The sequence below is a fragment of the Callorhinchus milii genome, unplaced genomic scaffold (assembly GCF_018977255.1).
Source record: "Callorhinchus milii isolate IMCB2004 unplaced genomic scaffold, IMCB_Cmil_1.0 Scaffold31, whole genome shotgun sequence".
Classification (NCBI taxonomy): Eukaryota; Metazoa; Chordata; class Chondrichthyes; order Chimaeriformes; family Callorhinchidae; genus Callorhinchus; species Callorhinchus milii.
The window spans coordinates 1,357,566-1,378,377 of NW_024704772.1; the positions used below are offsets into that span (position 1 = coordinate 1,357,566).

The 20,812-nt window shown below is 52.9% G+C and overlaps 1 protein-coding gene across 1 annotated transcript; it reads left to right on the top strand.

Annotated features, from left to right (window-relative positions):
- Positions 1-3,347: 3,347 nt before the first annotated feature.
- LOC103189548 (sacsin-like) lies at positions 3,348-19,355 on the top strand. Its single transcript, XM_042344926.1, has 7 exons — positions 3,348-3,381; positions 3,535-3,622; positions 4,365-4,476; positions 4,597-4,743; positions 5,439-6,888; positions 7,245-7,333; positions 7,732-19,355. The coding sequence occupies exons 1-7, from the start codon at positions 3,368-3,370 to the stop codon at positions 18,846-18,848; spliced, it is 13,017 nt and encodes a 4,338-aa protein (XP_042200860.1). The 5' UTR covers positions 3,348-3,367; the 3' UTR covers positions 18,849-19,355.
- The last annotated feature ends 1,457 nt before the right edge of the window (positions 19,356-20,812 follow it).

Here is a 20,812-nt window from a genome sequence, read left to right on the forward strand (position 1 = left end):
TGTATATATATACCTGTATGTGATGTGTGTGTGTGTGTATATATATACCTGTATGTGATGTGTGTGTGTATATATATACCTGTATGTGATGTGTGTGTGTGTGTGTATATATACCTGTATGTGATGTGTGTGTGTGTGTGTGTGTATATATATACCTGTATGTGATGTGTGTGTGTGTGTGTGTGTATATATATACCTGTATGTGATGTGTGTGTGTGTATGTATACCTGTATGTGATGTGTGTGTGTGTGTGTGTGTATATATATACCTGTATGTGATGTGTGTGTGTGTGTGTGCACCTCACACACCATATACAAGTGTATAGTATATAGTATATAGTATATATACACACGATTTGGTTATAGCAGTTTCGATTCCTGATCTCTGTGTTAATCTCTGAACCGTTGCAGTTTCGCTTTCCCCCAAACCATGACTTGCGATCGGTGATCTCTGTGCGGCTCTGAGGTTTGAAGGATTAGACCTTCAGTCACTCGGAGACATCGGATGGAGAGTTAAAAGAGCGATTGAGTTCTTCTTCTCAACTTCGGTTTCTCTCCTCATCTTTGATTACGTGTCGAAAGCTGTTCATATGTGAGGTTTGAGATCAATCTCTTTTTCCTCCTCTCCCTTTTCCCCCTTTCTCTCTCTCTCTATTTCCCTCTCTCATTCCCCCTCTCTCCCCCTCCCTTTTCCCCCTTTCTCTCTCTCTATTTCCCTCTCTCATTCCCCCTCTCTCCCCCTCTCTTTTCCCCTTTTCTCTCTCTATTTCCCTCTCTCATTCCCCCTCTCTCCCCCTCTCTTTTCCCCTTTTCTCTCTCTATTTCCCTCTCTCATTCCCCCTCTCTCCCCCTCTCTTTTCCCCTTTTCTCTCTCCATTTCCCTCTCTCATTCCCCCACTCTCTCCCCCTCTCTTTTCCCCTTTCTCTCCTTTCCCTCTCTCATTCCCCCTCTCTCCCCCTCTCTTTTCCCCTTTTCTCTCTCCATTTCCCTCTCTCATTCCCCCACCTCTCCCCCTCTCTTTTTCCCTTTTTCTCTCCCTATTTCCCTCTCTCATTCCCCCTCTCTCATTCCCCTCTCTTTTTCCCTTTTTCTCTCCCTATTTCCCTCTCTCATTCCCCCTCTCTCCCCCTCTCTTTTCTCCCTTTCTCTCTCTATCTCTCTCTCATTCCCCCACCTCTCCCCCTCTCTTTTTCCCCTTTTCTCTCTCTATTTCCCTCTCATTCCCCCTCTCTCCCCCTCTCTTTTCCCCTTTTCTCTCTCTATTTCCCTCTCTCATTCCCCCTCTCTCATTCCCCCTCTCTTTTCCCCCTTTCTCTCTCTATTTCCCTCTCTTTTCCCCCTTTCTCTATTTCCCTCTCTCATTCCCCACCCCTCCCTCTCTCTTTTGCCCCCTTTCCCCCTATTTCCCCCCTTTTCTCTCATTTCCCCTTCCCATTACTCCCCCCCCCCCCCTCTCATTCCCCTCTCTTTTGTCCCATTTCTCCCTTTCCCCCTCTCCCCAATTTCCAAATCCCATTTCAATCCCATCCCAAACTGTATGTTGCAGTTGAAATGCTATTAAGTGAGTGATTCAATCGGTTGTGAATGAATGAATTAAATGAATTAATGAGCGTGAGGTTGAGAGAGCGATTTGGGTGGTGGGGGGTGTGTGGGGGGAATGGTAACTTTTTGGGGGAGATAGGGGGGGTGGGGGAAGGAGAGAGGGGGAAAGATAACCACAGGAGCCAGATTTCTGGTTGTAGGTTATTTGGGGTTTGAGTGGATGAGAGAGTGAGTTTGGATAAATAAAATGGGACTCTTTGATGTGAAATGTGTTTTTTTTAGGACAGGAATTGAGTGACTGAGAGTTGGGAGAGTTGCATACAAGTAAAGTGGAGGGAGGGTGAAGTTTTTTCCCCCCCTTCCCCCCCCCCCCCAAAAAAAAAATCTGATTGGGTTAATGCCATCCGGTCTTTGGAATTCGTGTTTCTCAATTACTTGCAAAACCACAATAATAATTGTATTTATTTTCTCTTTGTACTTTGTTAATTGTGCACTGTACTTAACTGATAATAATAATCCTCGCATTTGATATAGTGCCTTATCGCACCTTTGAGATTATTATTCTACAACTCCCTTAAAGCACTTCGAGATAAGGCGCTGTATCAAATTTAAGGATTATCTTCTATACTGATAAGATAAAATGTCCGTCTGTGCGTCCGCCAAGATCGCAATAACCCATCGCCAGAGAGACATGATTTGTGCCTCATCGGAAAGGTCTTGCGTGGGAGCGTGTCACGGGCATCTTTTTTTCAGGAATTTCCTATCGTTGATGGGCTGCATATAAAAAAATATATTTAAAAAAAAATACTTTAATTAAGCTCTGAAAAAGCACGCGTGGTATTCGGCAAGAACCGTAGCGGCAGAGGTCATACACCCTTCTGGTCGTACCCTAATAAAGATAAAATGTGTGTCTGTCGTAGAGCCTAAATGAAATGTATGTCTCATTGATGTAGAGACAGCGACAGGAGTCCTCTTACAGGAGTTCACCCACTGAGTCCTCCCAAAAGGATACGTGTGCAAATCAGTGAACAAGGGATACCCGCGAGTTCAACAGCATATTTTCTTAATCTTGAGGGATAAATATGCCTCAGAAGCAAAGCTCAAGCCTTTAAAGGACAAATAAAAATGGTAGACATAAGAGAGAAGGACGATTAAATGAAACTGGTCACGAGTGTAGCTGCAACAGATACAGCTAGTTATTATGCAAATATAATAATAAATGATAACAATTAATAATAATTATCCTTACATTGGAAACAGCGCCTTATCACATCTTTGAGACTCCTCAAAGCGCTTCATAGAGTACACTGTAAAGTGAATTGACTGTGCATTTTGTGGGCGAAACGCGGCAGCCGATTGCCCACTGTAATGTCCCTCAAACAGTCGTGGATGAGTGACCAAATTATTATTACTTTTAGTATTATTATTAATAGTTTGGGAGGGATTATTACTCCCGGAAAGCGATCCGCCAATTGACGAACAACCGGGTTCCTGCTTACTGCGAGGTAAACAGGCGTACGTGAGGCGTAAGGAAACTTGCCCAACCTGCCTGTCCTCTCATGAATCAAACCCAGGTCGCTTTACCTGAAACAGACCAGTTTCATTTAATCGTCCTTCTCTCTTTTGTCTACCATTTTTATTTGTCCTTTTAACGGCTTGAGCTTTGCTTCTGAGGCATATTTATCCCTCAAGGTCTCGTTGCGAGGCGAGCGCTCCAATGACTAAGCTACAGGACTCCACATGTTTTATGACACATGCCAACTGTCCTAATCCTAACTTTTTTTTCTTTTGATTTAGCTGCTGGAAAACACCCGGGGAAAGGAGGATGCCGAAAGCAAGGTATTATTACTCTGAAATTCCCAGTGGTGTTTAGAGACATTTTACTATCTTTGTTGTTCTTGAATAATCTTCTTTTCGAGGTGCTTCAGTGCGAGCGACTCGGGTGTCGATTGTCTCATTAACTTGGGCCTTTTCTGTTTGTTCTCGGCGTAGAAAATCTTTCGGACAAAAGGTCCCGTCGTTGTTGGACTACCTCAAAGGGATCCTGCGACGATATCCTGATGGTGGGCAGATCCTTAAGGTAAGTCGTACATTACGATAATAATAATAATAGTAATAATCCTTGCATTTGATATAGCGCTTTTCACGTCGGGAGGACGTCCCAAAGCGCTTCACAGAACACACTGTAAAGTGAATTGACTGTATATTTGTGGGCGAACGCGGCAGCCAATTGCGCACAGCAATGTCCCACAAACAGTCGTGGATTGAAAATGACCAATTTATTATTGTTTTTGGTGTTGGAGGATTATTATTAGGCTCTGTGTGGAGTAAGGAAACTTGCCCAAGGTTTCGCCCTCTGCCTGGAATTAAACTCAGGTCTCTCGCTCGCAAAGCGAGTGCTCTAACCACTGAGCTACAGGACAGGGTATTGGGCATATTGAGTCGTAGGGCAGTGATTTCTGCGCTCGCCTCGCAAGCGAGAGGACCCAGGTTCGATTACCCGGACGGGGCAAAAACGTAGGCAAGTTTCTTTACTCCACGCGCACGCTGCTGTTTATCCAGCAGTAAGTAGGAACCCGGTTGTTAGTCGATTGGCGGATTGCTTTCTCCATTAAAAAGAATATTCCATCCAATCTGTTTGTGGGGACGCTACTGTTGCGCATTTCGCTCCCGCGTTTCGCCCACAAAATACCCAGTCAATTCGCTTCAGAGAATATCCCGTGAAGCGCTTTGAGACGTCTCGAAGACGTGATCAGGGGCTGCGTCAAAGCAAGGATTGTTATTATCGTTCTTGTTGTGATCATCTGTGAACGTTCTGGCAGGAGCTGATCCAGAACGCAGACGATGCCGAGGCCAGCCAGGTGGTCTTTCTGTTTGATGAGCGGACACACCCGTCCCACTCGCTCGTCCTGCCCGAGCTGGAGCCCTTCCAAGGTGAGTGATTCCCGCCGGGAGGTCACTGCCCACGGCATTCCGAGACCCTTTCCCAGCGCGATGGGCGCTGCAAGTTGTCTGTCACTTTGCAACCTCTGTGCTGTCGCCTTTCCCTTCCAGGACCCGCCCTCTTCGTGTACAACGACTCCATGTTCTCCGAGGAGGACTGGGAGGGCATTCAGACCATCAGCTGCAGCGTCAAACGTAACGACCCCAACAAGGTGGGCCAGTTTGGAATCGGATTCAACTCCGTCTACCACATCACAGGTGATTAAAAGTCGACCCACTTTGCAGCGTGTATCCTGTGAAGCACTTTGCGACGCATTGAAGACGCGCGATGGAATGCAAGGATTATTATTGTCCGCGCCCAGACAGCTCAGCCGCAAAGTGCTGACTTGAACCCCCACCCCCCCCATCTTTGGAGTCCCGTAGCGAAGACCCCAGTCCTGGCCCTCCCCCCCATCCCCAAACCCCGATCCCCGACCCCCCCAGTCCTGGCCAGACTACACTGGCTCCTGCCCCAGAGAGGATCGGCTTCAAGATCCTCGCTCTTGTCTTCAAATCCCTGCACTCCTCTGCACCCCCCGACCTCCCTGACCTCCTCTCTCCTCAGCACAGTGCCCGTTGCCTCCGTTCCTCCGGGTCTGGCCCCTCCTCATCCCCCGAGTCCTCCGTTCCACCCTCGGCAGCTGTGCCTTCAGCCACTACGCCCCGAGGCTCTGGAACTCCCTTCCTCACTCCCTTCGTCTCGCTCCCTCCCTTCCCATTTTCAGGTCTCTGCTGAAGACCTTTCTTTTCGACCGCACCTTTGGTCACCTTCCTCCCCCTCCCCACCCACCCCCCACCCCAGCTCGGCCCCGGGATCCGTTACTGTAAAGCGCTCTGAGACGCCGTCTGGCGTGGAGTGTGTTATATAAATCCAAGTTGTTGTTGTGTCTCTCTCACTCTCTCTCTCCCGGTAGATTTACCGGCTATATTCAGCGGGAGCAGCGTGGCGATGCTGGAGCCCCGGGAGACGATCTTCGAGCGCGAGGGCGGCCGCCGGTGGTCGCTGGAGGACGCGGGTGACCGGGAAGTGCTGGAACGGTGCCGGGACCAATTTCAACCATTCCGGGACGTCCTGCGGCAAGTGGATGGTGCCATGAGCTGGGACGCCGCAATGGAGAGCCGGTATTTCCGCGGGACCCTGTTCCGCTTTCCCTTACGCCGGGCGCCCACCGCCATCTCCGAGACCCTGTACGACCCCGGGAAGGTCACGGAGCTGTTCGAGTCGTTCGCCGCCGACGCCGACATGAGCCTCCTCTTCCTCCGCCATGTCGCCTCCGTCTCCCTCGGGTACCTGCGGGCTGACGGGGAGAGAACCGAGACGGTGCTGCGGGTCAGCGCCGTGGCGCAGGACCTCCCACTCCTCTCGCCGGGGGCGGGCGGGTCCGGTACCTGCATCAAAACCGTAGCCCGGCGCCAGAAGAAGGAGGGTGAGGAGGAGCGTCCCGGGCAGAGTTGTCGGTGGCTGCTGACCACATGCACCGGGGCGGGCGAGGACCTGGCGGGGCTGGCCGCCAGCTTGAGCCTGACCCCGAGGGTGGACCTGGCGTTCCCGCTGACCGAGCCGGAGCCGGGCTTCACCGGGCGGCTGAGCTGCTACCTGCCGCTGCCGGACAACGAGAGTAACCGCACGGGGCTGCCCGTCCACCTCAACGCCTCCTTTGGGCTGACCGACAACCGGCGGCACGTCAAGTGGCCGGAACCGGACCAGCAGCACGACGAGGCCGCCCGGTGGAACGAGCTGCTGGTCAGCGAGGTCCTGCCCCGTGCCTACGACCAGCTAGTCCTGGACGCCGTCGCCTTGGTCGATGCCACCGACTCGGTGTCGCCGGCTGAGGTTTACCGGCTGTGGCCGGACCAGGACAAGACGGGGCGGATCGAGCGCTGGGCAGTGGCGGGAGACGGTATCTGCCGGCGCTTGGCGGGACTGGAAGCCCTGCGCCTGACCGCCGCCACCAACCACCCACGGTGGGTCAAAGCCGAAGGCGCCGTGTTCGTGCCACTCGGGGTCCGGCCGGTGCTGCGGCAGGCGCTGGCGCGAGCGCTGGCGGGCGCGGGTGAGCCGCTGGTCGAGGCTCCGAGCCATGTGTTACGCGCAGTGGAGAGAGTGCTGGAGGCGGCGGGAGGAGGAGGAGGGGGGAATCACATGGTGACCCCCGCCTCCCTCCGCCAGGCTCTGGTGGGCACCGGCGCCGGCCTGACCCCGGCAGAGAAGCTGCTGCTCCTGGAGTTCGCTCTGGCAGACGGGCGGTTCGGGGAGCTCAACGCCCTGCCTTTGCTTCCCCGCCGCGACGGCTCCTTCGCCCGGTTCCTGAGGACCGACCCCGGCCACGGGCTGACCCTGGTCGAAACGGTGAACTTCCCCCGGTGAGTTACCGATAAGTTGACCGGCCTGTGTATGTGTGTATCAGGGGGTGGGGGGGGGTTCTGTGTGTGTGTGTGTGTGTTGGGGTGGGGAGCACCGTCTTGCCTCCGTCTTTCGGACGAGACGTTAAAGCCTCGTGTCAGACTAACGGGAGGAGAAGGGAAGAGTTTCTCTCTCCCGATATCCTAGCCGACAAGCTTGCCCCCTCCCCTCCCACCCCCCACCCCCCCCATTTTGTCCCCCCCCCTCCCCCATTTTTTTCCCCCACCGCCCCCACACTTTTTCCCCCCTCAACCCGTCCAAAACCAGTCACCTACTTCACTGCTGATTACTTTATGATGTTTTCTACGGATTCCAGGATTTTGCTCCCTGGCTTTGAGGGCCGTTTCCTGCCGAGGGATCTTCAAGCCCATGTGGAGGAACAGCTGAAGGAGATTGCTCGTAGGAGTGAGTGTCCCCCCCCCCACCCACCCCCCACCCACGCACCGCCTCGCGTCTGCCCGGCCTCAACACTCTTGTCCGGTTTACAGTTACACCTCTTTCATCCCCGGACCTAACAAGTTCGATAGAGTCTCCGGCCCCGAAACACCTGCGACCCCCCCCCCCGCCCACCACTCCGGGAATCCAAATACTCACCATTATTTCGATTCACCCTGAGCTTCCTCACTCCGTGAAGGGCTTTGAGACGTCTCGACGACGTGATAAAGCTTTGAATCAAAGGCGAGGGTTATTATTATCATTGTTGTAACTTTCCGGTGTTTTTACTCTCTCTCTCTCCCCCCTCTCTCTCTCCCCCTCTCTCTCTCTCCCCCCTCTCTCTCTCTCCCCCCCTCTCTCTCGGGCAGAAATCTTCACAAGCCTGGTGTGTCTGGACAGTGCCCTGATCCTGCGGCTAGCCGGACAGTCCCTCCCGAAGGACTGGACCTCGGCTGAGGTGACGTGGGACCCGAGCGAGGCCGGACACCCTCCGGTGGGCTGGCTGAAGGCGTTCTGGCGTTTCCTGCGGGACCACTGCCCGAGGGGGCTGGGCAAGGCTGAGGGTCTGCCTCTTGTGCCGCTGGGTGACGGTGATGAGGATGAAGGAGGTGAGGGACTTCGCCTGGCCCGTCTCTCTGCGACCACTTCGGCGATTTTCCAGGAGCAGAGCAGCTCCGAGTTGCCAGGGTCCGTTGCCGGCCTGGTGGAGGATCTCGGCGGGAGAGTGATCCGATGCGTGGAGATCTTCCTCAACCACCCAAAGCTCGGTGACTACATCTTGGCTCCCAATGCCAACAACGTCCTGAGGATCTTTCTCAACCTGGGCTCCAACCATGTGGTGCGGGAGATGACGAAATTCACCATCCGGGACAGACAGGCTCTGCGCACTTACCTGACCGAAGCTCCCTTCCTCGGCCAAGAGGAGAAACACCTACTAGGGAGGCTTCCCATCTTCCAGCAGATGCCGTCCCTTGGGTATCGGAGGGACAAGTTAGTGCCTCTTGCCGGCCAACTGGCCATGAGCAACAAGGACCTGCTCACGATCCCGGAAGATGTCCTCCTGCCCGAGACCGTGGTGAGTTGCTCCCCGGCGGAGTGTAAGCTGCTGGCGCCCAGCAGGTCCCTGACGGTGGTGGGAGCCACGCTGCTCATGGTGAGGGGAGTACAGAGTGGGGTCTACCCTATCCCGGAGGCCGAGAGTGTCATGCTGTGGGTCCTGAGAAACTCTGAGATCCTCTTCCGGAATCGGGAAGTGCTGGAGGGATGCAGGGACCTGGCGTTCCTGGCGTCCGGAGACCGAATGGTCCGGGCGTCCGATCTTTTCGACCCCCGCGAACCCACCTTCCAGCAGCTCTTCCAACCTGAGAGCAGCCACCTCTTCCCCCCCGCGGTGTACACTGACCCCGGGGTCTTGGACTCGCTGCAACGCCTTGGGCTGAGGACCTCCCTGGACAAAGTGGGCCCGGACCACCTGCTGAAGACGGTGGAGAGCGTGGCGGGGGCCGGGGGCCGAGCTGGAGGGCACAAGCTCCGAGTGGAGAAGGCGGCAGCGGCCATCAGAGTGTGCAACACGACGGGTGTGCTGTCCGTCTGCACATCCGCCACCCTGGACCGGATTCGCTCCTCACGTTGGGTCCCCGGTGGCCTTGATGAGGACGGACGAGCCTGTTTTCACGAGCCCGAGGACCTGAGGGCTGCACAATTTGCCAGTATAGTGGGCTCGGCCATGCCTCTGACCGACCTGTTCACCCCCAAAGCAGGTAAGTTTCTGGGGCTGTCACGCCCGCCCCCAGCCCAGACGGTGCTGGACAACCTTCTGGGAATGGGGCAGGCGAGCGACGACAGCGATTGCGGTCTCTTCAATCTACAGACTCAGCTCCGGAGCATCTACCAGCACATGCAAGCCCACCTCCCCGACTTCAAGCCTCTCCTGAAGGGCACAGAGTTGCCCTGGGTGTGGAACGGGGCCAGGTTCTCGCCCTCCCACCTAGTGGTCCTTGCTTACCCCAAGGGCTTGGATCTCAGCTTCTACATAGAAAAGGTCCCATGGGAAATGGCGTCGTACGGAGGCTTGTTCACCGAGTGCGGTGTTAAGAGGGACTACAGCGACGAGGAGGTGGCTGAGATCCTCCACCACTTGAAGGAGAAGATCGACCTTCAATCAGGGTCTGAAGACCCCAACAAACTCAAGCTGGTGCTCTCGGTCCTCGACTGGATGAGGAAGAGGGGTCTGGCAGCCAGCGATGACCTGCCCATTCCTGTGGTGTGCCCATCGGTGGGAGAAGGCGGGTTTGCCATGGAGCCGGCCTCCAATGCTCTCTTCTGCACCGGGAGCAAGGACGGTCTTGAGGAGCTCCTACAGGATAAAGAGGACTTTAGCATTGCTCACGCGGAGATCAGCCAGGCCACCCTCGATTGGCTGGGGGTCCCCGATTTACGCACCCGGATCCTGCACCCTGAGTTCATCGAGATCGAGCAGTGTGGCCCATCCGAGCCCATCACCCTTCGCATCAAGAACATCCTCAAGGAATACGACCAACGTCATGATCTCTTCAAAGAGTTGGTGCAGAATGCGGAGGATGCGGGAGCAGGTGTCTGCCGGTTCCTGGTGGACATGCGGCAAAACTCCACCCCGCCCGAGAGCCTGATCGACCCTGGCATGGCCTCCTGTCATGGGCCGGCGCTCTGGTCCTACAACGATGAGCTCTTCACTCCCGAGGACTTCGTCAACATCGTGCGGGTTGGGGCGGCTTCCAAGGAGAAGCGGACGGAGAAGATCGGGAAGTTTGGACTGGGGTTCAACTCTGTTTATCACGTGACGGACGTGCCCGCCATCCTGAGCGGCCAGTGCGTGTTGATCTTTGATCCCAACGTGACGCACCTCAGTAAGGTCATCAAGAGCCCAGCCAACCCTGGCATCAAGCTCAACCTCGGGGTGTACGGACGCTTGCTCCGCATGTACCCTGGCCAGTTCGAGCCCTACCAAGGGATATTCGGGTGTAACATGAGCCCAGGCCCTGGGAAAAGCTTCCACTACCAGGGCACGTTGATCAAGCTTCCCTTCCGCACCGAGAGGGAAGCCAGGTCCTCCGAGATGTGCAGCACTGTGTACGGCTGGCGAGAAATCAGTGCCTTGACCGAGAACTTCCGAGAGGGTGCGGTTGACCTCCTGGTCTTCCTGAGGAGCATCAAAGAAGTCTCCTTGCAACACCTGCCAGAGGCAGGGTCCCCTTCTGACCAGGAGTCCGTCAGCACCCAAATCCGCATCCGCAAGGAGGACCTGGAGATCCTGGAGGTGGAGGTGGACTTCCCGACGAGGAGGATTCAGGAGCAGTCGGTCGGAGCCGAGCACTGGGCGATCGCGGACTTCAGGGAGTCACGGATCGTGCAGATTGAGGAAGAGACGGAGTTGGGAGAACGAAACCGGCTGAGTTGCTGGCTGGTGCATTCCTGCTTCGGGACAGGCAGAGCGCTGGAGATCTCTCGGGCCGGGACGGGCAACTTCGTGCTCCCGCTGGGCAGCGTGGCCGTGCCCCTGAGCAAGAGCGCCTCCCACTGGCAGCCGGGCCTCAGCGCTCTGGCCGGAAGGGTGTTCTGCTTCCTGCCGCTTCCCATCCACAGTCAGCTTCCCGTCCAGATCAACGGCACTTTCGCTGTCTCCTCCAACAGGAAGGACCTGTGGAGCACTGGGCCCAAAGGAGAGTGGAACCAAGCCCTGCTTCAAGACCCAGTGGCTTCCGCCTACATCACCGCACTTTGGCAGCTGAAAGCCATGTCCGAGAGAGGCCAATTGAAGCAATACCATTACTACACCTTTTGGCCGGATGTCAAAGCCGTCTCCAGTCGCTTCTCCGCGGTGGCTCGGGCTCTGTACAGACTCTTTGCGGACGGGATTGACGGCTGTCCCGTCAACTTGTTCAGCGACGGCACCCGTTGGTGTTCGATGCAGAAGGCTTACTTTTTGGAAAGCGCCGTCATGGACCACCCCACGCTCGGAGCAAGCGCTTTCCAAGCCCTCTCCGGGCACCTGGCAAAGGTGTGGCCGACTGATCATCCGCTCGGCGTCTCGCTGCCCGACTGGGTGCGGGAGAGCTTTGCGGTCTGTGGGCTCGGAGCCCTGGTCAATCAAAATACCTATGACTGGGAACGTCTCTATGGGGAGGTGCTGCTTCCCGAGCTGCAGGCCATGACTCCAGCCGTGGCCGCCGCCTTCGTGCTACACGCCATCGACATGAACGACCCACGTATCGACCGGCTCCTGCAGGGGGTACCGTGTGTGCCAACCCACGAAGGAGGAGGGCACCTACAGTACATCAACAAGCTGGTGCACCCGGATGGCAAGCTAGCTTGTCTCTACTACCAGGTCGAGGGCAGATTCCCGCAGGGAACTTCCCAGGATTTTCTCCATTCCAGGAGGCTGGCCAGGCTGGAAACCTTGGGGATGCAGAAAGATCGGACCACCACGCAAGAGCTGATGGAGAGAGCAGGGACTATCCCAGAGCTAAGTCAGCGAGATACAGAGACATGCTTCCGAAGAGCCCAATCCATCTTGGACTTGCTGAAGGACCAGGAGAACCTCAATGATCAGGAGAAAGAGCAGTTCCAGAGGATAACATTCCTGCCCGCCCGGCGCCCTTGTAACCAAAGACACAAGGGCGTGAGCTGGATGAAGCCCCTCGATCTGTATAGTTACAAGCACCGGTGGCTGATTAACATGACGGAGCCAGTTTTGGAGAAAGAGGAATTCAAAGATCACAAGATCTCGAAGAAGGTCCTTGGATTTTTGGGGTTGGACAAGGTGCCGTTGGTGGGCACGGTCTTGGAGCAGTTGAAACAAGCCTACGGTGGTGCCCATCTGCCCACCAGCGATCGGAAACTGATCGCGAAGGAATGTTACAGCTACCTCTGCAAGCAGCTGAAGGCAGATCCCGCTTGCAAGAAGCAAATCTGTCACGCGGCTCAGAAATTTCCCTTCGTGTTCGTCAACGGGGAATTCGTGTCCGTCAAGCTGGTGGCCCAGAAGGTGTCCTTTGATATCGAGCCATACCTCTACGAGGTTCCCAAAGAGTACGTGGATTGTGAGGGGCTGTGGAAGTGCCTGGAGATGAAGGAACATTTCCAGCTGCAAGACTACGTCTCTGTCCTCAAGAGGATGTCGGAAAAGTACGATGGCTCGAGGTTGTCGGACAGTGACCTCGCTGTTAGCCTGAGGATCATAACCACTGGGTTTATTGAGGACCCGGGGGAAAGGGACTCAGACTCCGAGAGTGTTTATTTGCTTGACCAGGACGGTGTCCTGCGGCCTGTCACATCGCTGTATTATAACGATATGCCTTGGCGTCCAGTCACGGAAGGCACACACGTGTGTCACGGGAACATATCGAGGGAGACTGCCCTGTACTTCGGCGTGAGGACCTCTAGGAACAGAGCACTGGAGGAGCTCCAGGTTGGAGACATGTCTCTGTGGGCCCGGGAGTTCGGGCAGTACGAAAAGCTGACCACACGACTGAAGAATATTATCCTGGCCTATCCCTCCAAGCAGGACATCCTGAAGGAGTTGATCCAGAACGCCGATGATGCGGAGGCCTCAGAAATCCACTTCATTTGGGACCCCAGGAAGCACGGCCACACCAAGACCTTTGGAGAGGAGTGGAACGCACTCCAGGGTCCCGCGCTGTGTGTCTACAACAACAAGAAGTTCACGGACAAGGACATCGAAGGCATTCAGCAACTCGGGGAGGGGGGCAAGCGTAACAATCCCGAGAAGACGGGTAAATACGGCCTTGGGTTCAACTCTGTCTACCACCTGACGGACTGCCCCTCTTTCATATCTGGGGACAGCCAGCTGTGTATTTTTGATCCAAATCTCGCCTTCTTCAAGACAGCCAACCGACACTCTCCAGGAGCAGTCTTAACAATCAACGAAGAGTTCAAGACCATGTTCCAAGACGTCTATCAAACATTCCTCTCGTCCTTCTTCGACCTCCACAAAGGCACCATGTTCCGCCTACCCCTCAGGACGGCAGGGATGGCGAGCTCCTCCGAGATCTCTGACCAGTCCGTGTCCGAGAAGGAAATCCATGACTTGCTGGAGGCCCTGAGAGAGGACTCTGGGCACTTGCTGCTCTTCTTAAAGAACATCAAGAAAGTTGCTTTCCACCAAATCAACGTTGACACAGGCAAAGTTCAAAGAGACTTTCTTGTGGAAGTCAAGCTCTCAGAGAAAAGCGCAAGAGAACAAAAGAGTTTGAGGGAACATATCAGACAGGCAGCAGCGAGCTCAACCACTCGGATGAAGCCCTTTCAGGTGATCTATGAGATGGAGATCCACTCCGCCATTAACAAATCGAAGTGGATCCTGGCAGATAGGGTCGGTGCAACCGATGACCAAGAGGATTTGTTGCAAGTTAACTCCAGCACAGATGTGCCGCGGGGCTCCATTGCTGTCCCCATTGACCCACATTTCCACCACGGTAAGGTCTTCTGTTCGCTGCCCCTGCCGGTGGAGACCTTCCTGCCCGTGCACATAAATGGTAACTTTGCGGTGGACGCCTCCCGGCGAGGCCTTTGGAAACAGGACGGTGAGAGCAGCAGGTTGCGTTGGAACGAGTTCTTGAAGACGCACGTGATCGCTCCTCTATACGCAGACGTGCTGGAGTACCTCAGGATCAAATATGACCTGAACAGACGCTGGGATGAACTGGGTAGAATATATATCGAAACCAATTATCTGAGACTCTTTCCCTGGATTTCTATAATTGTGCCCAAAGATTGGCATGAGATGGTTAACGAGGTGTACAGATCCATCAACAGGGAAAACCTTCCGCTCTTCCCAGTTGTCAGACACATTACCAACAAGATCAAACATGGTCAAACATGGTCAAACACGGTCAAACAAAAGAGAATAACTTGGTCGAGTCTGAGAAAGGAAACCCAAGACCAAGTGCCTCACTTTGTTATCAGTTTGCCTCCGACTCATTCCTCAAAATTCACTGAACACCTCGAGAACATTGGCATGAACCTGCTCCACCAATGCGAAACGATGGACACTGTTTATCAAGCGCTGCAAATGGCTAAGGTGGAGAGCGTTTCCCTGAGCCCAGACACAGTCAGGAACTTCCTTCGAATCCATCCCTTGAACAAGCCAGGTGTGACCACTGACAGTGGGCTTCCTATGCCCCTCCAATCATCTGTGATCAACGATGATAAGCGTTGCAAGGATCTGCTGAGCTACTGCATGTCAGATTTCCAGAATAAAGCAAAAAATAACTACGGTTGCCTAGTCGAGTTGCCTCTGCTGGTCACACAAGACTACCTGCTGAGAAAGTTTCAGCTGTCAGCTCCCAAATACATCTGTAAATTCCATGACTTATTCCCAGAGGAACAGATCCACTTTGCAAACTATGATATCCACAAATCTCACAAGTGCCACTTGGAGAAGGCAGGTTTCCTGAAAGACTTCCCATTGTCAGACTCTCTGCCCTTCATCCAGGACAAACTGAGGAGACTTGTTAACCCAAGCAACCCTCTACAGACATTGAGATTTGACAAAAAGGACAAGGCATTTGTGGAATGGCTGGAGAAAGTGTGGAAATATTTTGCAAGCCAGTTTGATGAGTCCAACCCGGAGAAACTTACCAAGCAGATCAAAACCTTCACATCCTTGTTCTCGGACATTGCTCTGTTACCTGTGGCCTTCCCCAGTCAAGGCGAGGACCACCAGCTCGAGCCTCTGAGACAAGTGGCCAGCGTCTTGTACGAAACAGAAAGCAACAGCACAGCACAGATCCTACTGAAGCTTGGCTTTGGGAAGGTAGTTAGGGAATATATTGCTATCACCATGCGTTTAAATTTCCTAAAAGATTGTTCAATGAACACCTGTGACCCAACCTCTGTTCTGCACCAGTTGTGCTCCAGGCGTCTAATTTGGTCTACGTTGAGCGACCTCGAGTTTGGGAACCTTTGCCATTTCCTTCTGGAAGGGATGAGGAAGAGTAAAAACAAAGTCCAATACAAGAAACAATTCAAGTCACTGCCGTTGTTCCTAACCATGCAGGGTAGACGTGAAAGCATTGCCAAGTACCAGAAGATCTACATTCTAGAGTCTCAGATTAATACACACTTCCCAGAGTTGTATCAACTGGACCAGTTGAGTGTGTTCCTGAACCCCAACTCAATGAACATACAACTGTGTAAAGATTTGGACTTCCAAAAGATAGACGACCTGGATTTCTTCACGGGTTATCTCCTCCAGAACGTGATGCAAGTTGCTGATGACCAAAAAGTGTACATTATCCAGCTGCTCTTTCAGATCCGCACACGGTACTTAGAATACTACAATAAGAAGGATAACATCGCCCAGGCTCTTAAAGATGTGAGGCTTGTACAGGATTTCCATGGCGTCTTTCGGAAGGTCTCTTATTTCTACAACAAGGATGTGAACTTGTTCACACTCATGATCCCCCAAGACAGATTCATTCCCGTGAAGTATTTTCAATACATGCAGGAACATTTAGCCCTGCAGAGAATGTTTGAGGAACTGGGCCTGAAGACAGAGGTATCCGAGGAAGACTACGTCAACTTTGCAACTCAAGTGGCGGAGGGCGCTGAGCGAGGCATGGAGTTCATGGAGCGGAAGAAGAAGAGCGAAGTCTTGCTTGCTCACTTCCTCCAATTGAAATTGGAGAAAGATAAGCGTCTGTCGTTGTGCGAAAGGATGTCATGCATTAAATTCATCCTACCGCTTGAAATCGATCATAAGCTCTGCGCGTTGTATACACCTCATACAAAGGAACACAAGTTCATCGCCTTCAGGGGATCACTGGTACACAGAGAGAACCAGCCAGAGCTGGTGTGGACCTGCCAGTCTATCCTGCCCAAGAACTGTGACAAGAATTGTGAGCTGGTGAAGGCTGCCGGGGCCGTTGGTGCTCCATCTGAAAACACGGTGGTGGAAAACCTCCGGAATGTTTGCTCGGCAAAGTGCAACAACCCTGCCACCAGAGACACGCGGAAGAAGGTCCTGGAGGCCAGTTATGCGTTCCTTCGAGAGTCTTCCATCGATGGCCAGTCCCTCGCCGGCCTCCCGGTTGTCCTGGTTGAAGACGGCTCCAAACTGGTGGAAGCCAGCCAGGTGGTCATCTCGTTTCCAAACCACGACGAGTTCGGACCTTACCTGTACAGACTCCCGCCCCCACTGGCTCCCTATCAGGAGTTCTTCCAGAAGATTGGGGTGGCGTTGGAGGCCTCGGCTTCCCACTTCACCTGGGTCCTGAGGGCTATTCACAAGGACGTTGATGTCATGGGGGCCAAGGCCTGCCTGAATCCAAACCAGATGAAGGCCGTGAAGCGAAGCGTGCAGCAGCTCTTCCTGATCTTAGCGTCCAATCCTTCGGAGCGGGAGCTAAACCGTCTGAAACCGCTGTACCTGCCGTCCATTGACGATGATCTGTTTCCATCCAACACCTTATGCTTCAACGATAGGAGCTCTTCGCATTCAAAGAGGAATGTGGTTGCCTTGTCAAAGGAGTTTACTTTTCTTGTGGATCTGCACATGTGCCACCTCGCCGGCGACACCTACCAGCAGATCATATACTTAAAACTTTTACCAGAAGAAATTCGCCCCAAGATGCTCTCTGAGGTCACCGAAGAGCTTCTCAATGAGTCCATTCTGCAGTCCTGTCCCTACGCAGATCAGTGTGAGTTCCGAGGCGCATTTCATGACCTTCTTGTGTCCCCATGTTTCAGAGCTGGGTTGGTGAGTTTGTTAAGGAGTCAGTTCAACGGAGAGATATCGCAAGATGAAGCACTGGCTGACTGTGACCGTGTCTTCTCCAACATAGAGATCCTCTGCTATGAGAAGCTGGAGACCTTCCTGCGATGTGGAGACAAAGACTTGACTGAAACCAGTCGCGAAAAACACGTCTTCACGAAGAAGAGCAACACGGGCAGCTGTGTGGTTTACCTGGAGCACAAAGACAATATACAGTTTCACCAGAAGACCGCTATCATTCATTCATTGTCGACCGAGATCAACTTGCTGTTGAAGAATATATTAAGCACAAATTCAGTACTGATCCTCATAATGATGCTCAGCTGTAAAAAGGCCAACGATATCCAGAAACTTCTGGAAGACAGAGGAATCCATGAGACCAGCTCCGAGTCACAAATTTCCCTGGAACCACCCAATCCTGGTGATCTCATCCCTGAAATCCTGATTCACACTCTTGAGATGGACTTCATGCACAATTTCATCCTGGGTGAGTATGTCGGCTACAAAGAGGACAAGAGTGAGCACTACGTCTACGCCGTTATCATTGAGCTGTTTGACGACAAGGAGCTGGAACAGACCCCCATCTTGCGTCGCTATAAGATCAAGGTGGGAACAGACTCCACCATCGATGTCACACATCTTGATCTCTATAAGTTTGTCCGATTCAAGCAGCCCCAGGAAGAAGATAAGGATTTTGATCCCAATAAGTTTGTCCAGTGCAAGTCTGAGGAGAAGGAGAACGATCTTGATTCAGAGCCACGACTGGAGGACACCTGCCTGGTATTTGGTGAGCGACATAGCCCCAATGATCATAGCAAGCGAAATAGCCCCAATGATCGACCATTTGATGCGCTGGGAGAAGGACCAAGAGATGGCGCACAAGGTGGACCGAGAGGGAGGCCAAATTTTGACAAGCCCTTCAAAGACCTCAAGAGAGAAATCGATGAGGAACTGGCCACAATTTGGAAGCTTCCCAAAGAATACAGAGAGAAGGCGATCAGGCGCTTATATCTGAAGTGGCACCCGGACAAGAACCTGGAGCAGACCGAGCAAGCGACCAGACTCTGTCAGTACATGGCCGAGAAAATCCAATTGCTACAGAAGGGCGGAAGGACCTTCTCCACCGACTTCAGCAAGTGGAACAGGGAGGCGAGGGGGCAGAGGGAGAGTAGGAGCCGGTACCAGAAACACGGTTGGAGGAACGAGGGTTGGTACTGGAACCACCAGGGGACATACGGCACGCAGAGCGGGCGGGCTTACGGCAAACAGAGGGGTTGGGCGGGTGGCCAGGACGGGGCCCGGCCAGACAAAGCCGAAGGCCAGCGCTGGTTTAAGCAGTCACAGTGCGATCTTGCAGCTGCCTCCCATGACCTAGGCCGCAGGGCGACTGAGTGGGTTTATTACAAGGTCCACCAGGCGGTGGAGAAAGCCCTGATCGCAACCAATTACGCGAAGAGGGGTGAGTTGATCAGCGGCACCATCTCCGTCCTCGCCCGCCAAGTGTCCGCCTTCAGCCCAGACCTAGCCAACCTGGAGAGCCTAGTGAGCGACCTGAGAGAGCTCGGAGTGGACAGCAAGAAAACCCAGTATCCCAATTGCTGGCCACAGTCTCTCATTCCCAACCAGGTGTTCCAAACCAAGGCAACAGACGAGCAGAAGGTCCTGAACATAGCACAGGACATATTGGATAAGGTTGAGACGTACCTTTCTTAATCAGGCACTGCGCGCACTCTCTCTCCCTCTCTCTCTCTCTCTTTTCCCTCCTCCCTCTACCATCTCCACTCAACATTAAGGTACAGGAGAAGAGAAGCTTTCCCCGTCCGTATCTGAATCCTTTTGTATATCATTGTCTTAAGAACTTGTGGGGAAGAAAACACCTTAGTCTCCAACCAGATTTTTCTTGTGGGGGTGGGGGGGTGGGGGGTGAGGAGAAGAAACCGGTTTCTAAACCAGCTTGATAATAATAATTCTTAATAATCCTTGCTTTAATAATAACAACTTGATAATCCTTGCATTTGACATGGCGCCTTATCACGACTTTAATGCAATTTAATGTAAGTTAACGGAAGGTGTGAAGTCAACGCCTTGTCAATCTGTGGGCGTCTGCTCTTGAGACACCGGTTAAAATACACTGCAGTATCGTTTAATTTGCAGTAATAGAAGACAAGAGGACACGGATTTCGTGTTTCAAAGGGGGCAATTTCTTTTTAAATAATTTTTATTATTATTATTAAATTCCCCCTCTCTCTCTCTCTCTCTCTCTCTTTCCCTTCCTCCCTCCTTTCAAAAACCTGTCTTATTTTTTTTAAAAAAAACCAAGCACCTCGGGCTGCTGAAGGCAAAGGAATCGCTATATTTGGTGACTTAAAGAAATGCAATGTATACTAATTCGCACAAATGTTCTTGTTGTTGTTGTTGTTGCATTTGATAAACCAGAGGTAGGGAACAGTGGTAAAGATGTTGACATCATTTCACTTTATTAGAAGAGAGTCATTGTCTTAAGACACCAAAAATAGCCCCCACACTCCCTCCCTCCCGCGCTGTGTTAATGGTAACGGTGCAGCAATGGGCAGCACAATGTCAGCATTAAATATATATATATATGCAACGTGATATCAGAGCGAGCTACGCATGGGCAGAAGCTCGCCCCCCCTCTCTCTCTCTCTCCCCCCCTCCTCATTACGTTATCTCGCACAATTGGGGGGGGGGTCGTCTCACATGGCTCAGTCTCCCAATGAAACGGGGGGGAGGGAGGGAGGGGGCCGGGGTGGGGGACGGGGGGACGGGTGGAAGCAAAATGCAACATATAATAATTATCCCATTCCTCATCACCGTCCCTTTGATCTCCTCCACTTCATCTCCCAGGAAAGATTTTAATAACAACAATCCTGGGGTGTGACACAGCACTTCCATCGATGGGTCTCTCAAAGCGCTTCACGGAATATACTGTAAAGTGGAGTGACTGTGGAATTTTGGGGGCCAAACCCGGCAGCCATTTCTGCACAGCAGCGTCCCCACAAATAGTCGTGGATTGAGTGACCAAATTATTTTTTTTCTTTTGAAGGGATTATTACCCCCGGAAAGCGACTAACAGCCGGGTTCCTACTTACTGCTGGTAAATAGAGGTGTGTGTGTGACTGTGCAGTAAGGAAACTTGCCTAAGGTTTCGCCCTGACCTGCCCGGGAATCGAACCCGGGTCCACTCCTCGCCGGGGCCTCTCCTTTACCTGTCAGGCTACAGCATTCATCTCATCTCACTGCTGACTTTCCTAAGCAATCCCACACTTCGGAGAAATCTTGAATTCCTCCCACCCGACCCGACCCCACTTCCCCTCTCCCCCCTCACAGTCATGTAACGTGACTTACAAGGCAACCGGCTTCAGAATTAAGGCTAAAGTGGACCAAATTATTATTGTTTATTGTTTTTTTTAATGGGATTAATATTACCCTCCGGAAAGTGATCCGACAGTTGACGAAGAAGCGCATTCCTACTTACTGTGACTTCCAGTTTAATATTCTTAGTGGTTTAAGCATTAAGTTGCTGAATGTTGAGACTTTCTGAAATATATATATATAAAAATAAATACAGAGTAAATGTGGAGGAGGGAGGAGAACTCCCTACACATGTTGCTATCCGTGTGTGTGCCCTCGTATCTATACCTCACTTCTTTTTACCG